Source organism: Mustelus asterias, chromosome 18 (genome assembly GCF_964213995.1).
Source record: "Mustelus asterias chromosome 18, sMusAst1.hap1.1, whole genome shotgun sequence".
NCBI lineage: Eukaryota > Metazoa > Chordata > Chondrichthyes > Carcharhiniformes > Triakidae > Mustelus > Mustelus asterias.
Genome location: NC_135818.1, coordinates 45,705,146 through 45,720,102, shown reverse-complemented (window position 1 = coordinate 45,720,102; position 14,957 = coordinate 45,705,146). Strand labels below are relative to the sequence as shown.

The following is a 14,957-nucleotide window of genomic DNA, read 5'->3' as shown; positions in this document are numbered from 1 at the left end:
CACAACCTTCTGAGGGAAAGAATTACAATAATTCACAACCCAGAGTGAAAAAACAATCTCCTCTCAGTCCTAATGTCACATTTTCAGCTGACAAAGCACACACCAGGTACAGGGACAATCTTGGGAGAAGAATTGTGAGCATTTTTAAAAGCAAATTGGAAAAGAAACTGGCAGGAACAAGGGAGTTGGTGTAATTGGATTGCTTTTACAGAGAGCTGGCATTGTCATGAGGGGCTGAAAGGCCTTTCTGTGTAGCATATGATTTTATTACAATTCTGGAAATGTCGCTCAGATTCCCCATTCTGACATTTTCCACTGTCCTAACCAATACACTTTCATTCTTTTTGACATGCGTGACCTTTTTAACTTTTGTTTTTGAATGGTTGTGCGTATATTATAAATTCGAGTGACTGATTGCAACCTCCGCCCCAGAACTTCGAGATAGTATTGGTCCTGATGCTGCTCCGTATTTGTAAATGTCACGTTGCATTTTGCCAGTATGTGGGGAATACTGTTAATGTATTTAAATGCAGTGACTCAGGAATTGTCTCACACTGTAGAGTGTGAGAGAAAACAATTTTCTAAACACAACACAACCTGGCAAGTGAATTTGCTCTTTTATGGCTTCAAAGCTAAGATCTGCTTTCATTAATGGGCTCAGAGCAGAGCCCTTCAGTGAATTGTGTTGTTAGGTTTGGATTTCTATCGTGATCGAACAGTAATTACTTTTAACAAAGGCCTGAAAGCTACAACTTTCCTGTACTCTTGCAACAGAGTAGGAAATCATGGCGTTTTCACTTAGCTCATCTCAGTAATTTGCTTACTAGTTTTTAGCTCTTAAGTTCTCTGCCTGAAGGAAAGACCAACCCCACAGTGTCGTGACCTTCACCACAGAGACAAGTCCCGAATACACCCCAGATAGAACATGGTTCGACTCTGTGCTGGTGACACCAATCTTGTCCACACCAGCCATCAGTGCCATTGGGCCCCTTCAAGAATGCAGTAGCAACACATATGGAATTTCCCAGTACTGTGATGCTGTTGTCAAGCCAAAAAGATGTTCTGCCTACCAAATGGCCATATGTCCCAACAATGCCAGATCATATCCTGTTGGCAGTTTGCAATAGGCTATGCGCTGACTGTACTCAGCCAACCCCTGCTTGAAAAACTCAGAATGTAGAAGTTTAATGTGAGATGTGGTTCTATAATTGGACAGCCCTTGCTGATCAATCCTGAGTTTGCTAAGAATTTCACTAACAATCCATTTAAAATTATCAGTCGAGTACACAATGTGCTGCAGCTACAATACTTGCTAGAAGCTACATAAATTCATGCACAAAGACCTGTTCTCCGCAGCCAAAAGAAATATGTCCAGGCATTGTACCTTTCATGAATTAAACAAACATGAGGAACAACCGTTCTATGGTACATTCTCCATGGCAACAACACAACCAAAGTTAACTTGCCACCCAATCAGCATCAATTTCTCATGCAGTATAAATTACTGCTCCTTTTGAAATTTGACATTCTTACATCTATCCTGATGAGTGCAAAACAAAAAATTTTGACAACAGATCTTTTTTCAGCAATACTTGAGTTTTGTACTACAAGTGACTATAAATAGTAATGTAGTGGAGCTGGTGGGCCAGGTGGTCTGTTTCTGTGCTATACTAAATAATACATATTTGCCTGATTTACTAAGATGCATCAATACCATTCAGCTAGCTATACTGAGAAACTTTTCTTTCAACATCTAGTAATTCCTACATTTTCTTCAATTTATTTTGAAAAAGTCCTTTTCAAGAGTTTTATCAGCAAAGTTTATACTGTGTTCCTTTTATTCATTTGTGGAACATGGACGTTGCTGGCTGACCAGCATTTATTGCCCATCCCTCGTTGTCCTTGTTCAGACGGCAGTTGAGAGGCAACCACATTGCCGTGGTTCTGGAGTCACATGTAGGCCAGATTAGTTAAGGACAGCAGATTTCCTTCCCGAAAGGACATTAATGAACCAGATGGGTTTTTCCAACAATCAACAATGATTTTATGGTCTTCTGTAGATTAATTCCAGATTTTTAAAAATTGAATTCAAATTCCACCTTCTGCCATGGCGAGATTCAAACCCAGGTCCCCAGAACATTAGCTGAGTTTCTGGATTAATAGTCTAGTGATAATACCACTAGGTCATTGCCTCCTCTTTGTAACGCAGAGTGGCTGTTTGAAAGAAAAAGTATTCTAACTACTTAAACTTTGTAAAGTTTGGAAAGTGTAGTTAGCTGCAAAGAGAGAATCAGTTAATAGACGTTCTGCTGAAAAACACCAACTGAATTTTGACATGGAGTAATTTTCGTTTAGTTTTCTAAATGGAAACACTTTTGCCAATTATTTACAATGACATAGAATTAGTGTTTTTCATCATTCTAACCTCCCCCCTCCCCCTTTTCCCGGAGGAGACTTGCATTTATATAGCACCTTTCATGACAGGACATCAAGATGAAATATTTTTGAAGCGTTATCACTGTCATAATGTAGCAAGTTGATTTCTAAGAGTAATTGAAGTCTCCTCAGTAAAATAGAAAGGGAGGTTACATGTTGAAATGCTGCTGAGTACCAAATAAAGGGTTAAAAAAGGTGCATTAAGGATGACAATAGAGCAAAAGGGAGGGAGGGTTACAAGATCAGAGCTGTAGTTCAAAGAAGAGGTAGGGAAAGTGCAGGGTGGCAGGAGATAATGGGATGAAGTGGGTGAGGTAAATAGGAGTGATTGGCGATTTCCAGGGAATTGCCATAGTGCCCCACAACCACTCTCCAATTGCAGTTGTTTGTGGATCCATTCACTATCCACAGCCACCCCCTCCCAACCAAAGTTAAAAAGGATGAAGAAGCAGAGTTATACGAATTGAAGTAAAAAAAAATCAAGATACATCAACCTTTTCAGATTGACTTACCATGTATGTTCGACATTAAGTCTAATACATAATAGTTACATTGTAACCTTCTCCATCTCTTTACGACACATTATCTGTGTTAATATAGTGGCCTCAGGATGCAGCATGTGTGTCTGGCTGCAGATTAAAAAGCTGCAAATTTAATCACAGTGAGATGAGTTTCCTTTAGTAAACAGGTTCAGGGGCTGAATGATCTACTCTGAGATAGATCCAAATCATCTCAGGTAATTCAACCTTTCCAATTTTTGCTTGTCCTTTACCTTGACAGTCACCCTTTGGTAACTCATCAAGTGACCATTTTCCAGTGAGGCAGCAGACTTTTGAATGGTGGAAGACATCACGGCTGAAGCTCATTCCACCTTCATCCAATATTTGATGTATTGGTGTGCTTCCTGTATGAATTGGTGTGTGGTCATCAGGAACACCAGCTTACATTTAGATAGCACCTTTAACTCGGTCAATGTCCCAAGCCACTTTGGAGGACAACATTTGACACTTAGCTGCATGAGGAGATATTTAAGTCAGGTGACCAAAAGCCTGATTGGAGTAATCGGTTTTAAGGATCATCTTTAAGGATGAAAGGTGTGGGGGGGGGGGGGAAGGAAGGGGCTATGAAGGAAATTCCAGAGTTTGGAGTCCAGGCAGCTGAAGACATGGCAACAAATGGTGAAGTGATTAACATTAGGAATGTTATTAATTATTTAATCAAGGCTATTGTGAAGAACTGAGATTAAGTAGCTCATTGGAAACCTAGAATCTTCTTGGTCTACACTGTCCTGAGTTGAAAATCTCACGTGATGATATTTGAACATTTTTTAAAAAGTATCAGAATTTCAAATTAGGTAAATTTTCTACATTCAACTTGCTTTGGTATGGATACCCCTTGGATTCCAAAGCCAATTGCTTCCTTTGTTTATGAATATTCTTAAATCCAGTAGCTAGGTTCTGATGAGGCTCTATTATCCAACAAGGAAACTATGAAGGTTAACATTCAGCAACTTTACTCAATCAGCCATTCATTAAAAGCCTTTGGATAACGTCCCAACTGCTTTTGAACATATACTGCGCTGAATTATATTTTCCTATTTGTCACAGAGTTTAATTCTCAAGAAGAAGCTGGATCTTAATATCCCAGATTTGAAGCAACTGGCATGGCTCAGCTATCCTGCTTATGTTTTTGCACAACTTCACATAAAATGGCCATGTCACATAACAAAACTAAATACACATCAAGTTGGATAATGTGCTTTATTGATCACCAGTTTTTAAAAAATTAAACAGATACACAAGATACAGAATTATGTAAACTAAGCTAATTATTATTTGAAAAATCACCTGCACTTCGTATAAATTTCAAGTTGTAGCTCTTATAATTACTTACCCTAGTAGCAAAATTTAGTTGAAAACCTTTTATTATGTATAAAAATATCACTTTTGAAATGGCAGTGCTGATATTTGGAAACAATGACTTCACAGGTTCTGGGTTTTAATACATATTCTAAGCTTCAGATTAATAACTTCAATAGCAGCAAGTGTAGTGTGATTCAATGGCAGCTGAAATATTCTGAAGATAAACATAATTGTCTGCTTTACAATTAATATTGCATAGAATTTCACTGCATAATGCAGTAATAACTAAGGAAAATGATGAAGATGATCAAAATATCAGTTTAGATTTAAACATTTCTAGTGTAAAACAGATTTTAAAAAAGCATTATTTGGTTCTAAATTCATTGTAGTAAATATTTTAACTCATGATTTAGCTAAGCACCTGATATCAACTTAATGATACAACAATAATTCATAATGCCCTTGAGGTATTAAGGTTCATATAAAGAATGCAGGTTTAGGACACTAACATTATTGATTGGAATTTCTTTTACTGCTTTATTTGAGAAGAAACCCGTCTTTCAGGTCATCATCATCTTCCACGTAAAATCTTGCTGTTCCAGTGTAATGTGCTTGCCCTGACACTTCCACTATAACAGCTTTGAAATCGCCACATTGTGTTTCCTGGGGGGGGGAAAAATACATTTTTAGCAATCTTCTCACAATATTGCTCATGGTATGATAATAATAGTTATTACCATAAAAATATATCAGGGCATGAGTCACCAAGGTTTGTGCTATCCCTCTCGTCCTTTTGGCTAAGATCAAGTGTAGTATAGTTGGCAGCCCATGGTCGGCCGCACTTGGTTGAGGTCATTAGGTTACACTGAAGCTTCATATGTTTCATATGAAGCAATTTTTAAAAGTGGCATCTCGGCCTTTTGGCTAAGATGCAAATGAGCTCAAGTCTTGGAGGAGGAACCTCCCCCTTCTCCAATCAGCTTGGCTCATGTAGATCAGGCCCAGGACAGGGTGGTTTGGTCGCTCGCCCTGTCTTGTCAGCCTGGATCTGAGACTTGTTGAGACTCTGAATTGGATTTGATTTGATTGAATTGGAAAAGTAATAAAAAAAAACTTTAATATCACCTGGACTCTAATTCTAATATCAAAAATGCTTTGGTTTTGACCAGCTTTTACAGATGTATTTTTGATAGTTACTCATCCCATATTAATTCAAACAGCTATCTTTCTAAACCTAATGCTCTGGTTACAATTCTTCAACTATTCTGAAGTTCTGCAGTACAAGTCACTGAAACAGGGAGATTCTGCATCCATTCTACTCATAACCCACGTTATTGCTGTAATCTGGACTGGATATTGTCTCTTTCACATGTGCATATAAGTGTGCTTCTCCAATCTTTTGGAATGCACACTATTTCACCAGTAAAAGAAGTGAGCAGAATGCATGTCCACAATTTGTTTATTTTGCATTTGTTATTAGAACAACAACAGGAAACATTTGTAACAATTCTCGCCACCTTACGATTTGGTCACTTTTCTTAAAGGAACATTAACACATTATCCTTATTATCAGGCTTATTTAGCATTTCTGATCAGCTGTTGTTCTGATCTCCATCTGGACCTAATCAACCCCTCAACCAGGAATCTTGACTTATGCTAAACTGTAAATAAACTGGGATTGTTCTCCCTGGAAAGATGGAGGCTGAGGGGTGACCTGAAGGAAGTTTATAAAATTATGAGAGGTATGGATAGGGTGAACAGTTGGAAGCTTTGTCCCAGGGCAGAAATGACAATTACAAGGGAGCACAAGTTCAAGATAAGGGGGAAAGGTTCAATGGAAATGTGTGGGGGAAGTTTTTTTTTTACACACAGGGTGGTGGGGGCCTGAAATGCACTGCCAAGTGAGGTGGTTGAGGCAGTTACGTTAGCCACATTTAATACTTATCTTGATAGGCATATGAACACACGGGGAATAGAGGGTTAAGCGCAGTTGATTTAGGTAGGTAAACGTGATCGGCGCAGGCTTGAAGGGCCTGTTCTTGTGCTGTACTATTCTTTGTATTCTACATTCCTCTTTTTCTTTCCTTTATCTCTGACCATAAATGGGGAGCTATTCCTAATAGTAAGTCCACAACAAAACACAATACTTCAAAACAATGAGACCATCTGACCTCCCTCTCAAAGACTTGATTTCTGATACACATCTGTGCTCATGTGAATAGGGTGGTCCCAACTATAATAGGTGTAGAAACATAGAACATAGCAACAGTAGGACATTTGGCCCTTTCAGCCTGCTCCTTCATTCAATATGATCATGGCTGATCCTCTATCTCAACACCATACTCCCACACTCTCCCCATACCTCTTGATACCTTTAGAGTGGGATTTGCCAGCCATGTTCGCCCAGTCACTGTGCTGACGGCTGCCCACAATACAAAGGCCAGATCTTCTGAGCATCAGCAATGATTGCTGGATTGCTGCTTTGATTGAAAATTTTTCACGACTTCCAGAGGTCAGTTGAGAGTCAACCACATTGCTGTGCCTCTGGATTCACATGTAGCCCAGACCAGGTAAGGATGGCAGATTTCCTTCTCTAAAGGACATTAGTGAACCAGATGGTTTTTCCAACAATTGACAATGGTTTCATGGTCATCAATAGATTCTTATTTCCAGATTTTTTTATGGAATTCAAATTCCACTATCTGCCATGGCGGAATTTGAACCTGGGTCCCCAGAACATTAGCAGGTGGATAGTCTAGTAATAAAATCACTTGACCACCGCCTCCCCCCGAGTGAGATGGATAGGTGAGTGAGGTGGGTAATTGAGATGGCAGTCAGGTTAGCTCGAGGGGTGTAGGTGGGTTGGGCGTTCAATGGGGAGGAGAGGGGTGGGTGGGGCTAGTTGAGGGAAGCCAGTGCGGGAGATCGGGAGGTTTTGGAGGTGGGGGGGGGGGGGGGGGGGGTGGGGTCAGTTGTGTAGTTACCTGCGGACGGTCAGAATTGCCATTGGAAGTTGAAACTTCCTGAGTAGTTTCCATGTAGCTCCGCGCATCATAACTTGCACAGAGTCCCACGCATATCTTCAGTCGTGTGGTCTCCACAATCCAGAGACCAGAGGATTTGGCCCAACATTTAATTAAGTGCTTTCTATTGGGAACGTGAAAAGGGAAAAGAACAGGAAAGCTCTTCAATCGAGCAGACTGAAGAATCCTTTCTGAGACATGCAGCCTAAAGCAAAAAGTATAAATTAGGTTTATATTGTGTGCAGAAAGTAAAATAAAGATTGAGAAAGAACGATGAAATTGGCAGACAAGGCAGGGGAGACACAAGAAAAAATCTAAAATAAACTGTTTTACAAAATCTCCAATACTGGCTAAGTTCTGAAGGACTGAGACACCGTACAAGTAAAATTTTCAGGGCCAGGAAGGTTGCTTGGCAGTAATTATCACTTATCACACCATGTAAAAAATTACTTAGTCCTAATTGCAACACCCTAACCTTTTCTGGTATGTTTAGTGAGTAATTGGTGGTAAGTACCCCCCCAACTTCATGCCATTAAATGTATGTCAACGCTGAAGCTATATTTGAGGTTCTGTTACAGCGTAGCCTGTACATCTTCTGAGTAATGCAGACCACAGCTTCTGGATTCCACATTTAACTATACATGTTCGCACTCTGAAAGTTACTGTCTCTTTACTCTATAACAGTGCATGCTACTAGCTTTACTGTTAATAATACAAAATCTAGACTAGTTATTAGAGTCGTAGAGGTTTACAGCAGGGAAACAAGCCCTTTGGCCCAACTTGTCCATGCCGCCCTTTCTTTTTTAAAACCCCTAAGCTAATCCGAATTGCCCGCATTTAGCCCATATCCCTCTATACCCATCTTACCCATTCTACTTATTACCCCAGGGGTAAACATTTAGAGTCTTTATAGAAAGACAAAAAACATTTATTTAATGCATTGGTGAATTATTAACATTTGCACATTTAACTGTAGCTATTCTAAATTTGTGCATACCTAAAAGATTTGTAATTTTGCCTCTTTCCAATTGCATTGTGAATGTATTGGTTAGGTGAGTCATTATCACTATCATAATATTTTTCTTCCAATATCAAGTCCAAGCACAAACAAGCACTGAAGAACCAAAGGAATATGATAAGATTTATTCAATGAAACGCTATATTAAGAAGCCAAAGCACATGGACGAACTCGCCTCGTGTACTTTTGTAGTCTTAACCTGAACAACTAGTCGTGCACAAAACCTTAACTAACAAAAGGTTTGAGTAAGCAGCATTTCAAGATAGTTTGAAGGCAAGCGGAGGTTTATTGTTATCATTGAACTTGAGTAACTGGATAGTAGCTTGTCTTTTGTTTTTGGCATATTTATTATTTGCCAACTGTGTATCACAGACTTATTATGGAGCAGAAGGAAACCATTTGGTCCATCGTGTTTGCATTGGTTCCCCAAACGAGCATCATGACTTAGTGCCTTCCTCATTTTGTTATTTGAGACAATCTTCGATTGAACCTGCCTCCACCACACTTCCAGGCAGTGCATTCCACACCCCAAATGTATTTTCTCACATCACATTTGTCTCTCGCGGATCACTAACTCTGTTCTATAAAAGTAGGTGATAGCTGCTTTGATAAAAAAATGGAAATATTTAAAAATGCTAATCAGCAGCTGGCTTTCCCAAGGTGGTGGGATTGTGCAAGTCGTCTGATTCACACATTGTCACTTGGGTGTTTCCTAATTGCCTCTTGCACTGCCAGTATGTTTATTCTGTCAAAATTGCCATTTGCTAGTATTTAAGAGACACTTTTAGGAATTAGTTGTTGAGCATTTGCAGCATTCTACATTTCATATAGGTATTTTGTCCAATTTCTCAATTTAACTTTTGTACAAATGACTTTGCTACCTTATCCTAATCTTGCAGACAGAAACTTAAGAGTGGGACACACTTAATTAACAAGAAAAAGAATTGTAGTCTTGGTCCAGATGCAATTCTGGACAGTATATTCCAATTTTTTGATTTAAGACAGATTGAGTGGTGTGTACAAACCCAACTTCTGCTCGCTCTATGTAATTCTCAACTTGGTGAAAGTGGAACTCAGTGTACTGATGACTAGACGCTGGTCACGTTTAAATGGTTAGTTAAAACACAACTGAGGGGATTGTTGAATTGGCTCCCTAGTGACATTACAAAAAATAACATTGAAAAAGTTTCCAGGAAACGCAATGGAAAACCTTTATCCACATTGCAGAGTGCTTGGTTGAAGCTGCACAAGATTGAGTATTGCATTGCTGCAAACTGCATTGTATTTACCGTCTTAACAAGTTTTGTGGAAGATTTTTCTTTAACTTCATAATGAAGAAAAAAAACTTCCTCTATTTATTTGAAAGATTTGGAATCATAGACTAAGTCTTGTTTAAAATAATTGCAACAATTAAGAAGATTAATTGGAAGAAAATCTTACATGAGCAATTAAAAAATGAAATTTCTAATAAACGTTAATTTCTGAAGCTTAAGTTAGTTCCTACAATTTTGGGTGAATACTGGATAGTGACACTATAATTTCTAGATATCGTAGATAGGGACTACTAGCTCTTGACATTTAATACAAAATATAAATGCTGCTAACTGTTGAGGTTTGGGTTAAAATGTGCTGTTGTATTAGGTTTCAAAAAGCAACAATACTTATAATATGTCAATCACCTCTACAGCTTTTGCTGTGAAGAGCGAGCTTGTTGGACCACTCTGAAATGTCCTGGTCTGATTCAGCAGAATTAATCCTTTGTGATACTGCAGTGCAATACGAGCTGTCACACCCGAGCCACAGGGACTTCTGTCAACCTATTCAGGATAAGTTAAACAAAAAAATGCTCAAAATGTTTTTTTATTCATGAATTATATTTGATCTTTATATTTTCAAATGTTTTCCTTAACTGCATAATAAATAATAGGTATGGATCGAGTATTTTGACCTTGGGTATTAAAATGTTGATAAAGAGCTTGCAAAAGTGCAAGTTCTGATTACTGTTCAGGTGACAGTCAGCTTTGTTTTAACCCCTAGTGTTTGCAGTAGAGCTGCTCCAGTACACAGGGAAATTTCTCCTATTGTGGATTTTGTGGAGCTGCCCTTAATGAGGAAGAAACCGACCAACAGCCGGAAAACAAGATATTTTCAAAATCATCAAATTTCAACTGAGTTCATTAATTTATTTTGTATTTTAAACAGGAATACTTTGAATACATCTGAGGTGATATTTTCTTTCTTATTTATTGCACAAAGAATGCGATATACACTTTGATAAATAAACTTCCATTATTAATTGATACTTCCTAAAACAAGTCTGACTGGGAATCTCAGCTGAGAAATTAAGTAGATTATTTTGTGCCACTTCATAAATCGGCTGTGATTAAATCACTAAAGATCGCACAGTGTTTACCCTTCAAGGCCTGCTCAAATGTGTGTAGTAAGTTCATTGTAACAAGGTTTGTTAATCATAGTTACTTTACCCACCTGAGCATCTGCAAAAACACAGATATTTGCTGTTGGCTCTTCAGAAAACACATCTTTGCCATCAGTTAATATAGTGCCATAGAGGAAGGCCAGGTCTTCACTGTCAGGGTGGTGGAGTTTAACCTGTAAAAACAAAAATTATTGAGCAGAGTTTGATATTAATTTATTGCATCAATAGCAATAGTTGTTTTTTTGGTAGATACCAACACCAAGTCTGTTTTAATAGTTGTTATATTTAAGTGCTCTTCAGAATCTCAAAATGTGTACTAGGTGAACTAGTCGTATGAAAGTAGTTAAATTAGAATTAAACAATAAAAAAAATCAACCAGATGGTAGGTTTCTTTAAAATTACATACTCTTCAGAGGCCAAAATTGAGTGAGAGTGAATTCTGGACAAACCATTTTGTGGGTAATGTCTCCTCGTGGAATAGGTTTGAGCTGACATTGAGTGACACCAATCTGCTCAGTTGCCCAGAATAAAATTCTTATGCACACACTGGCTCATTGGACCAAAAGTAAATGAAAGCATATATGTCCCCTGTATTATTTTTAGCAATGAAGAAAACCACAGAAGGTAGGTAATCGATCTTTTAAGAATTCTCCACACGTCCCTGGAGCCTGAGATGGAAAAACTCGACTCCAAAGGAAGGGAGAGATCATTCCCATCAGAACTGACCGGCCAAAGATATACACCCCACCCCTGGTAGAAAAGTCAGTCCCATGGGCTGTCTTACAGTGATAATGAGGTGAGTGTGGGACTTCTGCCCCTCAGGGAGAGGAAATCCCACCCTTGAGAGCATCCAATCTGATTGGATGTCAACTGAGTTGTTCCACTGGGGCAGATGCTAGTATTGGCTCCTGCTCAAGGGAGTCCCCAGGAAGATCTGTCATAGAGGCTGGATTAAGTCAAGTCTTAATGTCTTGGGCAGGGAGGAATTGGAATAACAATAACGAGGATGGGGAGGGAAGGTTGGGAGCTCAGGTTAGGTTTTGGAGACCAGGTGGAAGGCACAAGGGGGGCTAGTCTGGGGGAATAAAGTTCCGAACTGCTGCACTAGCATTGATGTACTTGAAGAAAATTTAAAGTGAACATTGTTTTTATATCTGGTTAGTAACTTAGGAAACTGAAAAATTCAACCCTGATGCAAATATCAGGGCGGCACGGTAGCACAGTGGTTAGCATTGCTGCCGCAAAGCTCCAGGGACCGAGGTTCGATTCCCGGCTTTGGTCGCTGTCTGTGTGGAGTTTGCACATTCTCCTCGTGTCTGCGTGGGTTTCCTCCGGGTGCTCCGGTTTCCTCCCACAGTCCAAACATGTGCGGGTTAGGTTGATTGGCCACGCTAAAAATTGCCCTTAGTGTCCTGAGATGCAGAGGTTAGAGGGATTAGTGGGTAAATATGTAGGGATATGGGGGTCAGGCCTGGGTGGGATTGTGGTCGGTGCAGACTCGATGGGCCGAATGGCCTCGTTCTGTACTGTAGGGTTTCTATGATTCTATGAAATATTACTAACTCCAGAATGTACAAGTAATCATTCTTAATGCTTTATGGGATATTCAGGAAAATATTTTAGTCATAAAATAATGGATCAAGCTCCATAGGCCTGCTTGGCAAGTTATGCCAATTCCAAACCCGATCTGCAACAGTTTAAGTTCCTGCATTGTTCCTGGGTACAAAAGGTGTGTAAAGTTGTCAGATCTTTATGTTGAGTTCCCACAAGTGCATGGTCTGGGGAGGTTGAACACAGAACAGCATGTTGGATTTTTGCCTAAATTTTCATTAAAAGCACAATTCCTGACTGTCAATTAGGTTTGAAAACTATAATTAAATAAAAATGTTTTCAGGAACTCATTCTCAGTTTTGAGGCAGGAGGAATCCAGTCTCAATGAAAAAGACACATGGCTACAATTCCAGCCTCTGAGAAAATGAGGGGCAAAACTAATTTGCAATCAGATTGTGAGGAGGAAATACTGATCAAATCAGAAATATATTTGGCTTCTCTACGTACCTGTGCTGCCACAGCATTAGTTACAGTTACTGCTGCATCTACAAGATTGCGGATCCTGGAGGAACGAACATCCAAACCAAAATGATCTGCACTCACAAATGCATAAAAAGCACCTCCATATGAAATGTCCACTACAATCTTCCCATGTCCTGGTACATCAACAGCAACATCTGCAAGAGAGATGAATAAGCTGGCACTGAATATTGCATGTACATATGTGCATAATGGCTCTTACCTAATGCACAGATTCTTAGTGAGTCTATTGTCTATATGTTCAAGAGATTGGTGTAACACCAAGAGAAATAACATAAATGACTATTTCCAATGCCTGAAATATTTTACTTTATTAAAGGCACTGAAGGAATAGTTATACAGGTTTGTGCTCATGATACAAATTCTTGACATTTGTGCACATTTTAAAATGGTGCACAAATGCCCAAGTCAGCTACATTTTGGAGGGCAGAACTGTATCAAGAGAAGGAATAGGTATTATGTAGAATGAGATGCCAACATATTGAAGTGGCAATGATGACATCAAAAACAGGCAAGGGAACTAATTGGTCCTACAATGAACTCTCATCACAGAAAAGGTCAGCAATCCCACCCAAACCATGATGATCAAACAAGCCAGCAGAAGAAAATGGCCCCTGTCCTCAACCCTGGCACCATAAAGCGTAAGAGGTAAAGTTGTTGTGGTCGCAAGCGCCATGTGAGTGGGCATAGACTTTAGCCAAGTGATAGAAAATGTTGGAAACATTCAGCAGATCTGGCAGTAACAGTGAAAAAGTAAACAGAGTTAACGTTTCAGGTTGATGACTTGTTCCGATTCTGATGAAAGGTCATTGACCTGAAACATTGGGCGGGACTTTCTGGCCACACATGCCCCAAGACTGGAAAATCCCACCCGAGGTCAATGGACCTTTCTATGGTCCGTGTCCTGCCCGCTATGATTCCTGTGGGGGGAGGGGGAAGGGAGAGACAGGAAAACTCGGTTTCCTTCTCTACAGATACAGCCAGAGTGTTTCCAATATTTTCTGTTTTAATTTGATTTAGTATTGTCAGATATATTGAAATACATGTACTGGAATACAGTGTTCATTTCAGATTGCCAGCATCTGCAGTATTTGGTCCATATCTACATAATTTTGGAATGGGAGCAGGGCAGGATGGTCTAGTGATATTATCGAGGGTGGCACAGTGGTTAGCACTGCTGCCTCACAGCGCAAGGGACCCGGGTTCAATTCCGGCCTCAGGTCACGGCCTGTGTGGAGTTTGCACATTCTCCCCGTGTCTGCGTGGGTTTCCTCCGGGTGCTCCAGTTTCCTTGCACGCTGCAAAGATGTGCGGGTTAGGTGGATTGGCTATGCTAAGATGCCCCTTAGTGCCAAGGGGATTCACAGGGTAAATGCATGGGGTTATGGGGATAGGGTATGGGGTGGGATTGTTGCCAGTGCAGTCCCGATGGGCCGAATTGCCTCACTGTAGGATTTTATGATTCTGTGAATTTGATTCACTCTAAGACATTTTAAAAAGTGCTGACTGCAGGCTGTCACGGTGCAGAGGCCGTGCCCAGCTGGCCTCTCACTCCCACCTGTAGCGAAGACGAATGCGGGGACACTCAGGAAGCGGGCGCGGCCGCTCTTGCCCCGGTCGTACTGCACGAAAGTCCGGACCAGGCCGCAGGGGCAGTGGATGTTGACCTGGCTTTCGGGGGAGCTGGGCTGGGCGACCAGCCCGTAGTCCAGGGCGAAGCGGCCGAGCGCCAGGACGGCGTGGCCGCACATGGTGCTGTAGCCCTGGTTGTGGATGAAGAGGACCCCGAGGTGAGCGTCCGGCCGCTCCGAGCCCACCAGCAGCGCCCCGTACATGTCCGAGTGTCCGCGGGGCTCCAGCAGCAGCCTCCGGCGCAGGCCGTCCAGCCGCTCCCGCGCGTAGCGCCGCTTGCTCAGGATGTCGTCCCCCAGCACCGGGGGGAAGCCGCCGGTGACGATCCGCAGCGGCTCCCCGCCCGTGTGCATGTCCAGCACCGAGAGCGGGGAGCCCAGGCCCGGCGGCGCTCTCAACAGCAGCTCCATCCGGGATCTCAGTGACCTACCGGCCAGCCCCCGGGGGGCAAAGGGTAA

The 14,957-nt window shown here is 40.9% G+C and overlaps 1 protein-coding gene across 1 annotated transcript; it reads right to left on the bottom strand.

Moving 5' to 3' along the window:
• Positions 1-4,184: 4,184 nt before the first annotated feature.
• Positions 4,185-14,934, bottom strand: l3hypdh (trans-L-3-hydroxyproline dehydratase). The gene is made up of 5 exons (XM_078233822.1): positions 14,426-14,934; positions 12,835-13,004; positions 10,827-10,949; positions 10,019-10,156; positions 4,185-4,961 (listed from the first exon to the last, which is right to left on the bottom strand). Exons 1-5 carry the CDS (start codon positions 14,907-14,909, stop codon positions 4,836-4,838), a joined length of 1,041 nt encoding a protein of 346 aa, XP_078089948.1. The 5' UTR covers positions 14,910-14,934; the 3' UTR covers positions 4,185-4,835.
• Between the last annotated feature and the right edge of the window lie 23 nt (positions 14,935-14,957).